General features: G+C 37.4%; 1 protein-coding gene across 1 annotated transcript in view; it reads left to right on the top strand.

The window, feature by feature from the left end:
* BMP5 (bone morphogenetic protein 5) overlaps positions 1-16,461 on the top strand; it is a 397,705-nt gene that overhangs the window by 374,162 nt on the left and 7,082 nt on the right. Inside the window, exon 5 of the mRNA XM_053710397.1 lies at positions 3,277-3,353. Coding sequence (XP_053566372.1) covers positions 3,277-3,353 — 77 coding nt within the window. The remainder of the gene's footprint in view (positions 1-3,276; positions 3,354-16,461) is intronic.

Below are 16,461 nucleotides of genomic sequence, written 5' to 3'. Positions count from 1 at the left end.
TCTTTGGGGAATACGTTAATGCACGCACAATATTTTAACCAGCTTTTTGCGTGCATTTAGCTCACAAGCAAAAATATTTTGCTTTCAATTTGTAATACTAGCGCTACCCAACCCGCGCAAAAAGCAGAGTTAGCACACGCACAGGATCGTTAAATACACTTGTAATCTGGCCCACTGTGTTTTGAATCATTTCTCACACTGTGACATGTGCTTTGTAAAAAGGCTTGGTTTCTACCTTTGAAACTAATTAACCACTTCTTTCTCATAAAACTGTAATATCTCACTGTACCAACTTGTGGTTAAAGTGACAGTTTACCCTAAAAATGTATCTTCTTTAATTGATCTATTTTACCTGCTGGAGTGTATTTAATTGTTTATAAGTAGCTTGTTTACCCTTATTTCGACATTTGAAATAGCTGTTTTAAACTGTGGTTTCCCCACCTATACTAAAAGTATTTGGATTTAAATCCAAGTTATTGACAGGCTATGTAAACACAGCCAGCAGAATAAATTACACTCCCAGTGAGGTAGAAGAGATAACTAGTACAATTATAATTTGGATTTTACTGTATACTGTCCCTTTAATTTTACAATGTTAATTGCTATTGTCCTTTCACACTGTACAATAGTATCAATGTAAACACTTGTATTGTTAGAAATATTTATATTGAATTACTATTGTATTAGTGATTTGCATTTGTATATGGTGTAAATGGCAGGTTTCTAGCAGCTTCACAATGATATGTACAGTTTACTTTCAGCTTGGGTAACTTGTGCTGGAGTTATACTAATTCTCGAGTAAGAAAACGCTACTTTCAATGAGTGCACAGATGCTTGTAATATAATGGCAGTATGGATTTCACTTGAGCACATTTTACGCTAGAAATCTTGCACAAAATACCACTCCTCTTGTAAGGCAAGTGCAAAGCAGTAGTAGAGCACTCATTTAACTCATTTTCAAGTTGCCTGTTACACTTTATGCTGGACTGGAATTTGAAATACCACTTTCTCTTTTAATGCTTTTGAAAATCTGAAAAAAATATAATTATTGCTGTTGTGCTTTTAAATACACTTTCAAATGCTATAGAAAATAAAAGGTCTATGGGGGGGCGGGGCTTGCGGAATATTGGGGTTGGATCTGGGCTAAGAATAGGGTTAATTCTGCTGGGTGTTTTGGGTCAGCAGAAGATTGTAGTAGCAGAGGATAACTCCACACTAAGAATCATACGGCCAGATTACAAGTTTTGCGTTATGTGCTGTGCGGTGCTAACGTGCACTTTATTCTCACCGCTCACTTTCCTACAGTGCTGGTATTACGGGTTTTTACAAACCCGGCGTTAAACGACGATTTCCCCATAGACATCAATGGGGAGAGCTGGCTGAGAAAAAGTCTAACACCTGCAAAAAAGCAGCGCAAATCTCAGTAATGCAGCCCCATTAATTCCTATGGGGAAACACATTTTATGTTTACACCTAACATCCTAACATGAACCCCGAGTCTAAACACCCCTAATCTTACACTTATTAACCCCTAATCTGCCATCCCCAACATCGCCGACACCTACATTATACTTATTAACCTCTAATCTACCGCTCCGGACATCTCCACCACCTACATTATATTTATTAACCCCTAATCTCCCTCCCCCAATGTCACCGTAACCTACCTACATTTATTAACCCCTAATCTGCCACCCCCAACGTCACCGCCACTATTCTAAATGTATTAACCCCTAAACCTAAGTCTAACCCTAACCCTAACACCCCCTAACTGAAATATAATTTAAATAAATCTAAATAAAATTACTATCATTAACTAAATAATTCCTCGTTTTTTTTATTTTGGGGGGCTTTTTTATTTTGATAGGGCTATTAGATTTGGTGTAATTTAGTTTAAAGATCTCGCAATTTGTTTTTTATTTTCTGTAATTTAGTTGTTTTTTTTTGTGATTTAGCTAGTTTAATGTAATTTATTTAATTGTAGATAATGTAGGGAATTGATTTAATTGTAGTGTAGTGTTAGGTGTTAGTGTAACTTAGGTTAGGTTTTATTTTACAGGTCAATTTGTAATTATTTTAGCTAGGTAGCTATTAAATAGTTAATAGCTATTTAATAACTAATCTACCTAGTTAAAATAAATACAAACTTGCCTGTAAAATAAAAATAAAACCTAAGCTAGCTACAATGTAACTATTAGTTATATTGTAGCTAGCTTAGGGTTTATTTTATAAGTAAGTCTTTAGTTTTAAATAGGAATAATTTAGTTAATGAAAGGAATTTTATTTAGATTTATTTAAATTATATTTAAGTTAGGGGGTGTTAGGGTTAGACTTAGGTTTAAAGGGTTAATAAATTTAGAACAGTGGCGGCGGCGTTGGAGACGGTAGATTAGGGGTTTAGTAAATGTAGGTAGGTGGCGGCGATGTTGGGGGCAGCAGATTAGGGGTTAATAAATATAATGTAGGTTGCGGCGATGTCCGGAGCGGAAGATTAGGGGTTAATAAGTATAATGTTAGGGGCGGCAGATTAGGGGTTAATAATATTTAACTAGTGTTTGTGAGGTGGGAGTGCGGCGGTTTAGGGGTTAATATGTTTATTCTAGTGGCGGTGATGTCTGGAGCTGAAGATTAGGGGTTAAAAATTTTATTATAGTGTTTGCGATGCGGGAGGGCCTCGGTTTAGGGGTTAATAGGTAGTTTATGGGTGTTCGTGTACTTTTTAGCACTTTAGTTATGAGTTTTATGCTACAGTGTTGTAGTGTAAAACTCATAACTACTGACTTTAGAATGCGTTAGGAATCTTGTCGGTAGAGGCTGTACCGCTCACTTTTTGGCCTCCCAGGACAAACTCGTAATACCAGCGCTATGGAAGTTCCTTAGAAAAAAGGGTTTATGAACTTTACGTAAATTGGTTTGCGGTTAGGCCAAAAAAGTGTGCGGTGCCCCTAAACCTGCAAGACTCGTAATACCAGCGGTAGTGAAAAAGCAGCGTTAGGACCTGTTAACGCTGCTTTTTCAGCTTACCGCAAAACTCGTAATCTAGCCAATAATTATTTCCTCTGCACCATAGAAAGTAATATATCAATCTTTTAGTGTCTGAGGTGTTATGGTTGATAGCTAGTGAGCTGTTTCTATGCTGTGGCTCTGTCTCTATCAATAGCAGCTACATACGCTCTAGCCACATAATGCTATTCACTTTAAATATTTTTACTTCCTGTGTGCTACATTTTTATATATAATTTTTCACTTAAACTAAAATGTTGTTTTTTTCTACAGATTATAACACAAGTGAACAGAAACAAGCATGTAAAAAGCATGAACTTTATGTGAGTTTTCGTGACCTTGGTTGGCAGGTAAGAAGCACAAGTGTTTGTATCAGTCTAATAGTATAGTTTAGCATCATTTTTGTATTGGTTTAAACTGCACAGTTATTAAATAGAGATAATTATATGTCAATTGCAACATTAAAAAGGGATCAAATATATAATTTAAGTCACAATTTGCTTTACATTTGGGGCTGTGTTCACTGAGCTATGTAATGTATAACAAAAATGACAGAATACTTGAAAAACAATCCAGTGTTTGGTTTTTTAGAAAAATAATGTAAAGGTAAATTAATTTCAATTGTGTAAAAGTACTGTACCATGAAAACTGTTTTTCTTTTAAAATCATTATAGATAAAAGCTTTTTAAAACCTTCTATGTGTGTTGACAGCCTGCTTTGAGTGCAATATTTCTGAGCTCTGCTTTTTAGAATTGTGAGATGTGTTTGTTAACCTGAAGATGGTTAATAACACAATAAGTGACAGGAGACTCTCAAACGAAAGTAAAACATCACATTACGGGCCAGATTACGAGTGGAGAGCAAAATTGCACTTATACGAGTGTGATATTTGCGCTCCACTCAGTAATACCAGCACACGCAAATGTTCACTAGTATTACAAGTTAGGCGAAATGCGAACACAGTGCCAGTACTCACAAAAAAGGTGCCGGTACTCATTGATCATTAATTGATATATTCTGCTCAGTAACTTTGAGAAAAGCAAAGGGACAACATTTTTTACAATGTCTGATGTATTTTGCAGCCCCCTCTTCTGAAAACTAGAGTATTTACATGATGATTACAAACATTAACTGTTATGTATTGGCAGAGGTGGAGGTACTCAGTACCGGTGAGTACCACCACAAAAAAAGCCCTGTATATGTGTATTTATATGTTTGTATATGTATAGATGTATATACAAGCATATATACACTTATATATACACTTTGGAGCCCTTTCCACTCAAAGACCTTAAATATGTTTTTACTGTGCATATATTGTACATTCCAATATTCTTTACTTGTTATTAAATGTTATTAGTATTTTTAAATATATATTTCTCTATCTATCTATCTATCTATCTATCTATTCATATAGACATTTAGGTGTAGATATATATTTTACTAAATAATTATATATATATATATATATATATATATATATATATATATATATAGTATGTATATGTATACTGATACACTTGATACTCCATATGAATGTGCCAAAGGACAGCTTACTAATACTAAATCCAACTTTTATCCCATCCAATCAAGGGGTAAACAGTTGGAATTTTTCCATAAACGTGTATTGGAGGATCTTACTGTACTCTCAGAGAATAGTACCCATATTGGATCTAACCTTAATTACAAAGAAAGGGAAGCTTTAAGGTCATTGCAGTCAAACAGCTCGCTGTTCATCAAAAATTCTGATCAAGGTGGCAGCGTCGTTGTTATGGACAGAAGTTCATATGTATTGGAAGCACAACGACAACTGGGTGACTGCAATGTCTATGTGGAACTTTCCTTCAATCCCACTGCTAGGTTCCAGAGGGAGCTTATGTTATTAGTGGATGATGGTGTGGAAATAGGCATTTTAGACAGAAAAACAGCTACCATACTCAATGTTAAAGATCCTGTTTTGCCTATTTTCCACCATCTTCCAAAAATACATAAAGGTCTGGAAAATGTTAAGGGTCGCCCGATTGTGGCAGGGATAGGCTCTTTATTAGAGCCTATGTCAGAGTGGCTTGACTCTTATTTACAGCCCCTTGTTAGGAAGTTACCTAGCTACATCAGAGACACAACACATGTATTGAGGCTTATGGAGACGGTTGACCATTTGCCTAATCAAAGATGGTTGACTATAGATGTGGTCTACCTGTATTCAGCGATTCCTCATAGCAAGGGGCTTGAAGCCATTAAATTCTTCTTGGATACTGAAACAGATTTGAGTGAGGCTTATAAGGGCTTTCTTCTGAGAGTGACTGAATTCCTACTAAGCCACAATTACTTTATGTTTGAGGGGGTTTTCTTTCTGCAAAGGCGTGGAACAGCCATGGGGGCCAAGTTTGCACCCTCATATGCCAACCTATTCATGGGTTGGTGGGAGCTGTTCCACGTCTTTGCGGATGATAACCCCTTCATAGGGAACATCTTTTTTTATAGGAGGTTCATAGACGATCTCTTGTTCATTTGGCAAGGAGATGAAATATCTATAGAAAATTTTGTACAATCCCTCAATACAAATGATATGGGCATTGAATTTACCCATAATTGCCATGTATCTGAGATCGTCTTTTTGGACCTCCTGTTGAGATTTGATGGCTCAACTGGAAAGGTCAATACCACACTACACCGTAAACCAATTGCGGGCAATTGCCTCCTTCATGCACATAGTAACCACCCACCACATGTGTACAAAGGTATAGTCAAGGGGCAGTTCCTGAGGGCACGAAGAAACTGTAGTCTAGATCAAGATTTTGAAAGAGAATCTAAAGATTTAGTGTCACATTTTGTGGAGAGAGGATACAATATGAATATGGTTGATAAGGTGTCTAAGGAGGTTGCTACTCTGGACAGGGGGCAAATGCTTGGTAGAGCTAAGTGGTGACCCGAACGAAAGGGTCTAAAATTTATCACCAAATACTCAAATCAATTTTCTGAAGTTTCCAACATTGTTAAAAAATATATGCCCATTTTATATGGGGATGATACCTTGAAGCATATTGTAGATAAAGGTTGTGAATTCATATATTCTAAAAATTTGACAATTGGTAATATGCTTTCACCAAGCATGCTCCCAGACCAAGGTCCACGGAGTTCGTGGTTAAATACTGTGGGGACTTACAAATGTGGTAAATCCCTCTGTAAACCATGTAAATACTTAAAGCAAGGGAATGGCTTTGAATCATATGTAACAAATGAATCATTTACTACTAGGGGATGTGTAAAATGTTCTTCAACATTTGTTATCTATTTGGTTGAATGTACTCAACATAGATTACAGTATGTTGGGTTAACTACCTGGGACATACGCACTAGGATCAAGGAGCATTTGGGATATATCTCAAATGACATCCATTGTTCGGCACTCTCCAGACACTTTATTGAAACACACGGGAAAAATGTTGATATGTTTAAATGGAATGCGATTGAAGCAATTTGCAAGCCACGAAGAGGTGGCAGCAAACAAAAAATACTTGAAAGACAGGAAATTTATTGGATCCACAAACTAAAAACATTGGTCCCGTGTGGATTCAATTCACAATTTGACGTGATTAATTACTGGGAATGATTCACTTATAATTATAAGCCTTAGCAGGGACCTAGTTTGATACTATACGCTGATATCTTTTATTTAAGACAGGTGCAGAGCAAATTTGGAAATAAGGATTTTTAAATCGACTAAATGCTTAAACACATGTCTTTATATCTAGATATTTATGGTAGAGGGAAGATTGGATTATGTATAATGTGCTAGTTTCTGAACTAAGTATTGTAACTACTATATGATATACAGCAATGATATTGGGTGATGTCTTTATCCAACTATGAATAGTATCATATTTTAATATTGAAAGCATACTCTATTATGTAACTAAGTACAGGTGTTCATTCTAGTATTATACATTGTAATTAACATAAGCACATAGTATGAATAGCAGAGAGGTGTCTGCTAAAGAATCAGCAGCACCTTAATGTTTTACCATCACTCTTGTATTAATTACGCTCCTGCTTTTTGGTTAATTGATTATTTGTTTATCAAACTTGTGAATTACAGATGAAGGAATGTTTTTTCATGTCATGTTCATTTCTATTAATATTGCGAATAGGTTTACTTGTGTTGTACCAGACATAAAACGATAGTGATAGGCATTGCAATTATTAATTAAATTCAATTACAGTGTTTTTTTATTAATTGCTTAAGGGGCGGAGTATTTCCCTTTAAAAAGCACACCCTCTGAGAAGGGGGATATGTCTATGATTACGGCCAGGCTGGCCGAAACATGTCAGGCTGTGCTTGCTGAATTGTTTTTAACCAGAGGCTCTGCTGCACAGGGTCTTTTAACTCTGATGATTATCTGCTGAAAATAAAGTTTTGGATTTTACCTTTACAAGGACGCCTGGAGTACTTTTAATTTTTGTTCAATATATATATATATATATATATATATATATATATATATATATATATATATATATATATTTAAAAATAAAAAGAACGGGGGAAGTTCCGGGCGGCGGCCATGATAGGTCGCACAAAACCACACTGCTCCAGTCTTCTAATCACTTTTGTTTGATATAATATTCCAGATGGCTCATCTATTTGCTACACAGCCAGATTCTTGATACACTAAAGATCCCGCATCAGATGAGCCCAAAAATACTGAGATGGACGTGACTTTGATCACCCGGAGAAAACTTTAAGGTTGAGGCCTTTCACTTGCCCCCGGCGAGGCACATTTGGGCCTTGTCGTTACGCAGCACACAGTGCTGAATGCAAAGCACCAGAAGACTGCTAGCACAACATACCTTGAGTTTACCTGTCTACCTTACCCCTGCCTAGCGTTTCTTATTAACCATCCACTATGGTGATCCCTTTATATTTCCTAGACGAGCTACGATGTTTGCTTGCTAGTCATCATGCCGCCTTAGAGGATACACTGGACACAATACTCCACAGTGACAAGCTTCACTTGGCCCAGCAGCCCATCCTAACTGAGCCTAGCCTAACTGAAGGAGGGGGAGGTGGCGCTTGCATCCTATCTCCGGACAAAGGATGGGAGCCTAGTACCATGGAGCTGCTACTGCGACCTGAAGGAGTGTCGGTGAAAGACTACTGTCCCGTGTTATAATGGGTGAAATGTTTAGCTCCAACATGCCACCGAGCTGAAAGAGGATGGAAACCAACTCATGGAGGACCTCGTTCCAAAAGCAAGATTATGGCTACAGAAACTCTGTGGTATGTGCCGCATACCCTCTTGCTATATTGCAGCTGCATATGCTCCTCTGGGGTAACATGCACCCCTCACTAGTTTTGAGAAAAGTTAACTTTTATCCCCATGACATCTCACAGCCCTTCCAGTGGGACCCTGGTGGATCACTGGTTCGTTATAATCAGAAGGCAGCCCACCTACCAGGTGTATATCATTGCATGCTGCATAACTTGTTTACTGCTACAATTGGTCACTTATGGCCTGATCCTGGAGAATGTCTGAAGACCATCCTGCTTTACTTGGCACTGGGCAGGGGATACGTATTTTGTCATTGGCTCTCCTAGTTGTGACTCCCATTTACACATATGCAGGCAACTAGGCATTTATTAGCAGTCTCTGGACATGTATTAGGCACCTCTTGCACTGCTTCCCTGGATGAGGACTGGATTAATTCCTGCTGTTCTATGTGGACTCTCAACCTATAGATCCATAACATCTACAATCTGTGTTGCTCCAATCAATATTACAGTTGTACATAGGTCACACACTTCTAGTTTAAGCTTTAATGTCTTAGTTTATTGTACTTTTCCCCTTCAATACATAGACCGTGCTTCCTACACAGGCTGGTCCTGTACCAATGTTATCACGGAACCTTCTCATTATGCCATATTTAAGAGATAAGACAGAATATTTTTTTTACCTTAGGACATAAGTCAGATTGTATTAGTATTTCATTTGTTTTCTGCTGCTCTTTATACCAGTGTGAGAGGTTATAGCTCCAAAACAGCAAGGCATTTTAGCTAAAACTATAGTTAACAGGTATCTTCTGCAGCATTTTGTGTATTAAAGTTAATGTTATTCACTTGCCTAATACAGCTCATCCCATGTTTTAACACACCAGCTACCTTAGTATAAGTCACCTCCATACTACTGACTGTACAACGCTGCAGTCTATCACTCTTCAGCTAAGTTGCAAATATTTGACTTAGTATATCCAGTTTCACCTACAACTTTCTATGGAGACAGACTATTAATACCAAAACCCTGAGCACCCTAACTCCAAATGTAAAGTATATGTGGCTTATATTATGTGTAGTGTCCTAGATATATCTTTAGAGAAAACACATCAGGTAACCTACCCCCTTTTGGCTACTATATTATCAGCCCTGCTCTCTTTTTTCTATATTACATGAGGGACTCTCCAAGTCGAAGATAAGATCACCTGTAGCATGACTCATACTATTTTTATTAATATTTTGTTTGAAGAGAAGATAGGCAAGGGTTTGCCCCATATTTATCTATAATACTATAGCATTGAAAAGTAAAAAAAAAGGTTCTTCACTTGGGGTCCAAGAGTGGCCCCCTCACATTCATGTTTACCTACTACATATTATGTTTACTGCAACTTTATGCGGTCCAAGAGTGGCCTCTTAAATCATACAGTGGGTATATAGTTTGAGCGGCGAATATTGCTTGTATTGAAAGTGTAACTTGTCATTTAACTATACAGTGGATTTATCTGATCTGTTTTGATAGCCTACTCTGTAATCATTTTTTCTTTATATTGTATATTGACAACTACTATTTGTTTTCCTTGAAAAGAACCTCAATAAAAAAAATAAAAGAACATTGTATTCTATAGTAAACGAAACAAAGTCTCAAAGTAAGGTATGTATGTAAACACTGGGAAGCCGTTACTGTTGCAACATGCAGTATATAAGAGAGAGTATATATGAGTTGGGGAGATTAGTCAGTTGCTTTTTATTGTGTAGGAACAAGAGCAACATTTAACCAAACAAGCATCCAAACAAAGTACAATAGGTAGATCATAGTCCTACTAGCACACTTAATAACACACTAAATACTCCAACGGTATTTTGTCAATTAATGTATTTTTTAGAGAGTCGTTATGGGGATAAGCTGTTTGGGGCTCCGCTCTCAGCTGTTAAATCAGTACTCCATAGATATATCAGCTGGCGGTATACACTCCCATTATGGACACGCCTCCCTAGACTCCCATACAGCGTACAAATGTATATTTTATTCTATGTAAAGAACTTTGGAATGTAAAATAATCATAACTACCTTTGGGTTTGGCGTTGTAGGTCTAACGCAGTGTCAGGTTAGCGTGCAAGCATGCCCAGCAGATTCACAATATGCCATTATTATATTTAATAATTCATGGCATGTGAGATAGCTGCGGCAAAAACTGTGATCATCTTACTAAATTGTTGTCAAGGGTAGCCACGTGATCTAAGGGCCCATACAGGCTTTTGGGGATTATAATATATTTTTTTTTATAGCAAGGTGTTCACTGTTACTGCAGTGATCACCTGATAATAATATGAATAATTTTATTGTTTTGGATAATTTCGTTTGTTATTTTTTGTAATGATAGTTTTTTATCTTTTGTAATTTTAGTGTTTATTGTAGTTTTAAATTGTAGTTTTAATTTTTTAGTAATCCTATTTTTTTTTTTATTTTTAGTAATGTTAGGTTTTATTATTTTTAGTAATGTTAGGTTTTATTAGTGTAAGCTTAGGTTTTATTTTTATTTCACATGTAAGTTTGTATTTATTTTAATTAGGTAGTTAGTAAATAGTTATATTGTAGCTATCTTAGGTTTTATTTTTATTTCACAGATAAGTTTGTATTTATTTTTAAATAGGTAGTTAGTTAATAATTGTAACTTTCATTTAGGTCTATTTTCTTCATAAATGGAAAGAGTCAACAGCTGCTGTAACATATCTCAGCCTAATGTCACTATCCCTTTAAGAAATCCTTTTCTGACTGCTGCATTTGGGCAGTATTCACATTCAGCCTGCCTGCCTGATTAATCATTCATGCACCTGATTACCTCAGCCTCTTTTTAAGCCTTCTCAGGTCTAATGTGCCTTGCATTAACATTGAAGTTGTGATCCTGAACAGAGGTCTGTGACTGTTTCCTGCATGAACTTAGCAACTATTCCAAGATACAGCATTTCCTATTACCTATTCAAAATATCATCAAACCGCAAGTATCAAAAATATCTCCATTCTGTTTCCTGGACACAGCTACTTAACAATCTCTGAACTTTATTATAATTCAACTATGCTTTTGCTTACCATCACTCTCTAATTACAACAGCATCTTACTCAGAACTTTATAACTATTTCTCTGCTACAAGTTGTCATTGCTGAAATATCCTGCTGCAAATATGTTAACATATTCTGAACTCTGCATCTATGTGTTCAATTAAAAGCTTTCCTGTGATTCTCCAATATATGTTCAAACAGTAATTAATGCCTTAAACTTAACTTTCACCTGTGCTGCTCTGCTAATTACTGACATACAGCTCATTATAATAATATGTACTGTGAACCTGCAATAAACCAAGTTTGCATCTAAATGCACAAACAGTAATTAATGCCTAAACTTGCAGCTTGTCTAAGTACCTGTGCAGCTGTGCTTTAACTCTGACATACAGCTTTATATAATATTATGTACTGTGAACCTGCAACAATCCTTAGTTTGCATCTAAGTGTCAAACTTTCACCAGATTACTCTGAAGCCTGAACATTCCACTTTGCTATATTTCTCTCTCATTGAATCCTGCAGTTACTTCTATTAACTAACTATAAGTCACAGTGAACTCAGAATATATTGTATACAAATGTTGCACTCTCCATTTATTCTACAATAACTTCTAGCAACTATGAATCACAGAATATCATCTATCCACGTCCAGGATACTCTTCCCCGGGTCAGGGGTCGGTGTCTTCAAATCCCTACCACTGCCCCGAGGGTCTGTTTCCTGAGCGCATGTACACCGGATCATGACAGAATGTTAATGCCTAAAAAAGGGATCCGCAGTGGTAGTGGATGCACCGACCCTCAAAGGAAAATAAAAAATTACAACATAACTCAGACCCAAGCAATCCCTAAAGGAAAAACAGAAGATTTTCAAACTTTAAAAAATTTAAAGACACAGTACTCCCATTCTAGACAATCCTCTACTCATGTTCGTGGTTACCATTTTGGTGAAACTGATCCTGAATCTGACTATGAAAATGAAGAGGATTTAACCATAGCTTCAGCAGAAAAAAATCAGATCTTTAAAGATTTAAAGAGACAGAACCACTTTTCTAGAATTTCATCTGTTCCTCATGTTTGTGATTCCTATCCTGATGATACTGATTCTGAGTCTGTATATGTCAACAAGGAGGATGACTTCACAGATCCAGCTGAATTGGCATTAGACTGGTATGAGCGCAACTTTAATTCGCCACAAACTCAGACAAGACCTCAACCTATTTGCTATAATGACATCCTTGGTTGTTATATTTACAACATGGATGATACAGACAGCTCCCATCATGAAACCTCTCATGGAAATACTGATATTACCATGGATTCGTTAGATTGGACAGATTCAGAGCTGGAAGAAAGGACATCTGGTTTACAGACTGCTGTTAGGAGTAAAGGTCCGCTCAACTACTATGCTGATTTATCACATCAGAATTATGCATCCAGTGATGAAGAGGATTTCTGTTCTCAACCTTACTACAAGCCACAATGGCAGCAACTTAAGAAGCCTCATACTGGGAAGAAATCTAAGCTCTCTAAGAAAAAGAAGAAGAAGAAGAAAATCCTTCTGCCCACAGAAAATCAGAAGTGCAAAGAGGAAACTCAGCCTGATTCCCCTGTTTTAGATTCTGTTGTACCAGACCCTCTCTTGCCTCCTGACACTGTCAACACCGAGCTGGATGATGTCTATAGTCACTATCAGTCTCTTCTTAAAGCATCTAATGGTATCTCTTCTCAGACTCTACAACAACTACAAAAACTGTTTCCAACTATTGATTTCTTGCATCCCTCTCATGCTGCCTCAATACCTGTAAACCCTGTGCTAGAAGCAAAAGATAATTCTGTTCCAGATATACAACCTTTCAGTTTACCAGAGATAATCCCTGGAGAATTTAGCTCTGATATTCAAACTCAAATAAGCATGCCTGCTGAACTCCAGATAACTTCTCAGTCAGAATCTTGTGTCACAATTCCTCCGCATCTACCTGAGTGTGGCATATTGCAGTACACTTCACCTTCTCAAAATTCTTCTGTTATTGCATCTAAGAAATTGTTTCCCTTGGGAGATACTTTGCATCAACCTACATTTTCTACTACATCAGTTTCCTGTACAGGAATTCCTGATACTCAATCCTGTGAGGACAACTTTGAACCAAGTTTGCAAGTGGACATTCTTGAACCTGAAACTTGTACAAAAGTTCTTCAAGAAGATTCCCCTGTGCCCATTCCTGTTCCTGTTTTCCATGATTATACTACTAAACCTGACATCAAGGTGGACTCTCCTGTTTTTGACCCTGGTATGGGAATTCCTTTGTTTAACCCAGAAATGGGTGTAATAATACTTGATCCTGAAGATAGCCATGCCCTCTACTCAGAAGCGAGTATGGTTCTTGGCTCTAAAGTGGGTCTTGTTAATTCTTCGTTTATGAACCCTGAAGAAAGCCTTGCCCTCTGCTCAGAAGAGAGTATGGTTCCTGGCTCTAAAGTGGGTTCTTTTTCTTTCTCTATAGTTGAACCTTGCCCTGGCATGGGCATTCCTTCACCTGATCCTACTGAGGATATGACTGAACCTTGCCCAGATGTGGGTATTCCTGAACCTTACCCTGGTGTGGACATTCATATACCTATTCTTAGTGAGAACACTTTTGATTCTGAATCCAGTAAGGAGACATTTCATTTTGAATTAGAAGATGGCAAGAACTGGACAAATCTTGCACTCTACACTCCTATCTCCTATTTTGAAGAAAGCCCTGCTATTGCGTTAGAAGTGGCTATAGCTTTTTCTTTTGGAGTATATCTAATCCTCAGCCAAGAGGTTAATTCTGAGGATACTCAAATCTCTGACCCAAAGGTGGTTAATCTGGTTATCAATCCAGAATGCTGCATCTCTATTTCTGAAGCTGAGGAAAGCCTTTTCATATCTCTAGGACTGGCTGCCTTTTCATTGGCTATATACATGGTCATCTATCATGAAGAACATCCACCTGTCTACCCTCAGAATGATTCTGTGGTAGGAAGCTCATTGTATGTTACGTTCATGCATTCTCACGATGACTACAAAAAAGTTGACTTCAAGTTTTGCTCTCATCTTTGTCAAGATCTTTTGATACCTGAATTACATGGCCTTTACTTCGTCATTCAACTTTTTCAAGAGATCTCCAACCCTCCTTTCTTGATTTCCGATTGGACTCACTACCTCCATACACCTACTACCGATTCTCCGTATCAATTTTGTTCTCTCTCCTTTTGGATTGTATTGGGCGCCCGGAGGTCGCCTTTAAGGAGGGGAATCTGTAACATATCTCAGCCTAATGTCACTATCCCTTTAAGAAATCCTTTTCTGACTGCTGCATTTGGGCAGTATTCACATTCAGCCTGCCTGCCTGATTAATCATTCATGCACCTGATTACCTCAGCCTCTTTTTAAGCCTTCTCAGGTCTAATGTGCCTTGCATTAACATTGAAGTTGTGATCCTGAACAGAGGTCTGTGACTGTTTCCTGCATGAACTTAGCAACTATTCCAAGATACAGCATTTCCTATTACCTATTCAAAATATCATCAAACCGCAAGTATCAAAAATATCTCCATTCTGTTTCCTGGACACAGCTACTTAACAATCTCTGAACTTTATTATAATTCAACTATGCTTTTGCTTACCATCACTCTCTAATTACAACAGCATCTTACTCAGAACTTTATAACTATTTCTCTGCTACAAGTTGTCATTGCTGAAATATCCTGCTGCAAATATGTTAACATATTCTGAACTCTGCATCTATGTGTTCAATTAAAAGCTTTCCTGTGATTCTCCAATATATGTTCAAACAGTAATTAATGCCTTAAACTTAACTTTCACCTGTGCTGCTCTGCTAATTACTGACATACAGCTCATTATAATAATATGTACTGTGAACCTGCAATAAACCAAGTTTGCATCTAAATGCACAAACAGTAATTAATGCCTAAACTTGCAGCTTGTCTAAGTACCTGTGCAGCTGTGCTTTAACTCTGACATACAGCTTTATATAATATTATGTACTGTGAACCTGCAACAATCCTTAGTTTGCATCTAAGTGTCAAACTTTCACCAGATTACTCTGAAGCCTGAACATTCCACTTTGCTATATTTCTCTCTCATTGAATCCTGCAGTTACTTCTATTAACTAACTATAAGTCACAGTGAACTCAGAATATATTGTATACAAATGTTGCACTCTCCATTTATTCTACAATAACTTCTAGCAACTATGAATCACAGAATATCATCTATCCACGTCCAGGATACTCTTCCCCGGGTCAGGGGTCGGTGTCTTCAAATCCCTACCACTGCCCCGAGGGTCTGTTTCCTGAGCGCATGTACACCGGATCATGACAGCTGCATTCATTACTTTTGGGAAATAAGAACCTGGCCACCAGGAGGAGGCAAAGACACCCCAGCCAAAGTCTTAAATACTCCTCCCACTTCGGTCATCCCCCAGTCATTCTTTGCCTTTCGTTCCAGGAGGTTGGCAGAGAAGTGTCAGAAGTTTGTTTTCGTCTCTTATGGAGGGTAGTACTCTTTGACATGGGATGGGAGTTTTAAGTAATCCTGTCAGTCTCTCAGTGAGGGCTTGGATGAAAGTTAGAGTCCGGAGATGCAGGAAGAGTCTTTCTGCGAAACCATCCCGACTCATTTTTTTTTTTTTAAATAATTTTTATTGAGGTAACAAGTAATAACAGTAGAACAAACAATATGTCCAGGCACGTATCAAAAATAATAGAAACACTTGCACATTTCTCATACAAGAAACAAATGCAGGCTAAAACATTGGTGTGATAATGAAATAATTATTCTCACGATATTTAATCCCGACTCATTTTAACAACTCCACAAGCAATCGGCATTGTCGAGCTTCGCTTTGAGGCCTGCTTTCTTCTCTCAAGTCCATGGCGGAGGCGAGGCTACTATCTGTCACACTTGAAGGGCCGGGTTCGTGTTCCACAGTGTAGATTCCGGTATGATTGTTTCATTTTACTTCTTCATGATTGTACTGTAAGTTAACTCATTTGTTCCTGCAAACTCACATGAAAAATACAGGAATCAAAGGTTAATATCTCCTGAGGGGGATTATTGAACAGGGGGGGTTTAATCATG

This window comes from Bombina bombina, chromosome 4, assembly GCF_027579735.1.
Source record: "Bombina bombina isolate aBomBom1 chromosome 4, aBomBom1.pri, whole genome shotgun sequence".
Classification (NCBI taxonomy): Eukaryota; Metazoa; Chordata; class Amphibia; order Anura; family Bombinatoridae; genus Bombina; species Bombina bombina.
The sequence above is the reverse complement of the archived record's forward strand: the minus strand, read 5'-3'. Positions and strand labels throughout refer to the sequence as shown.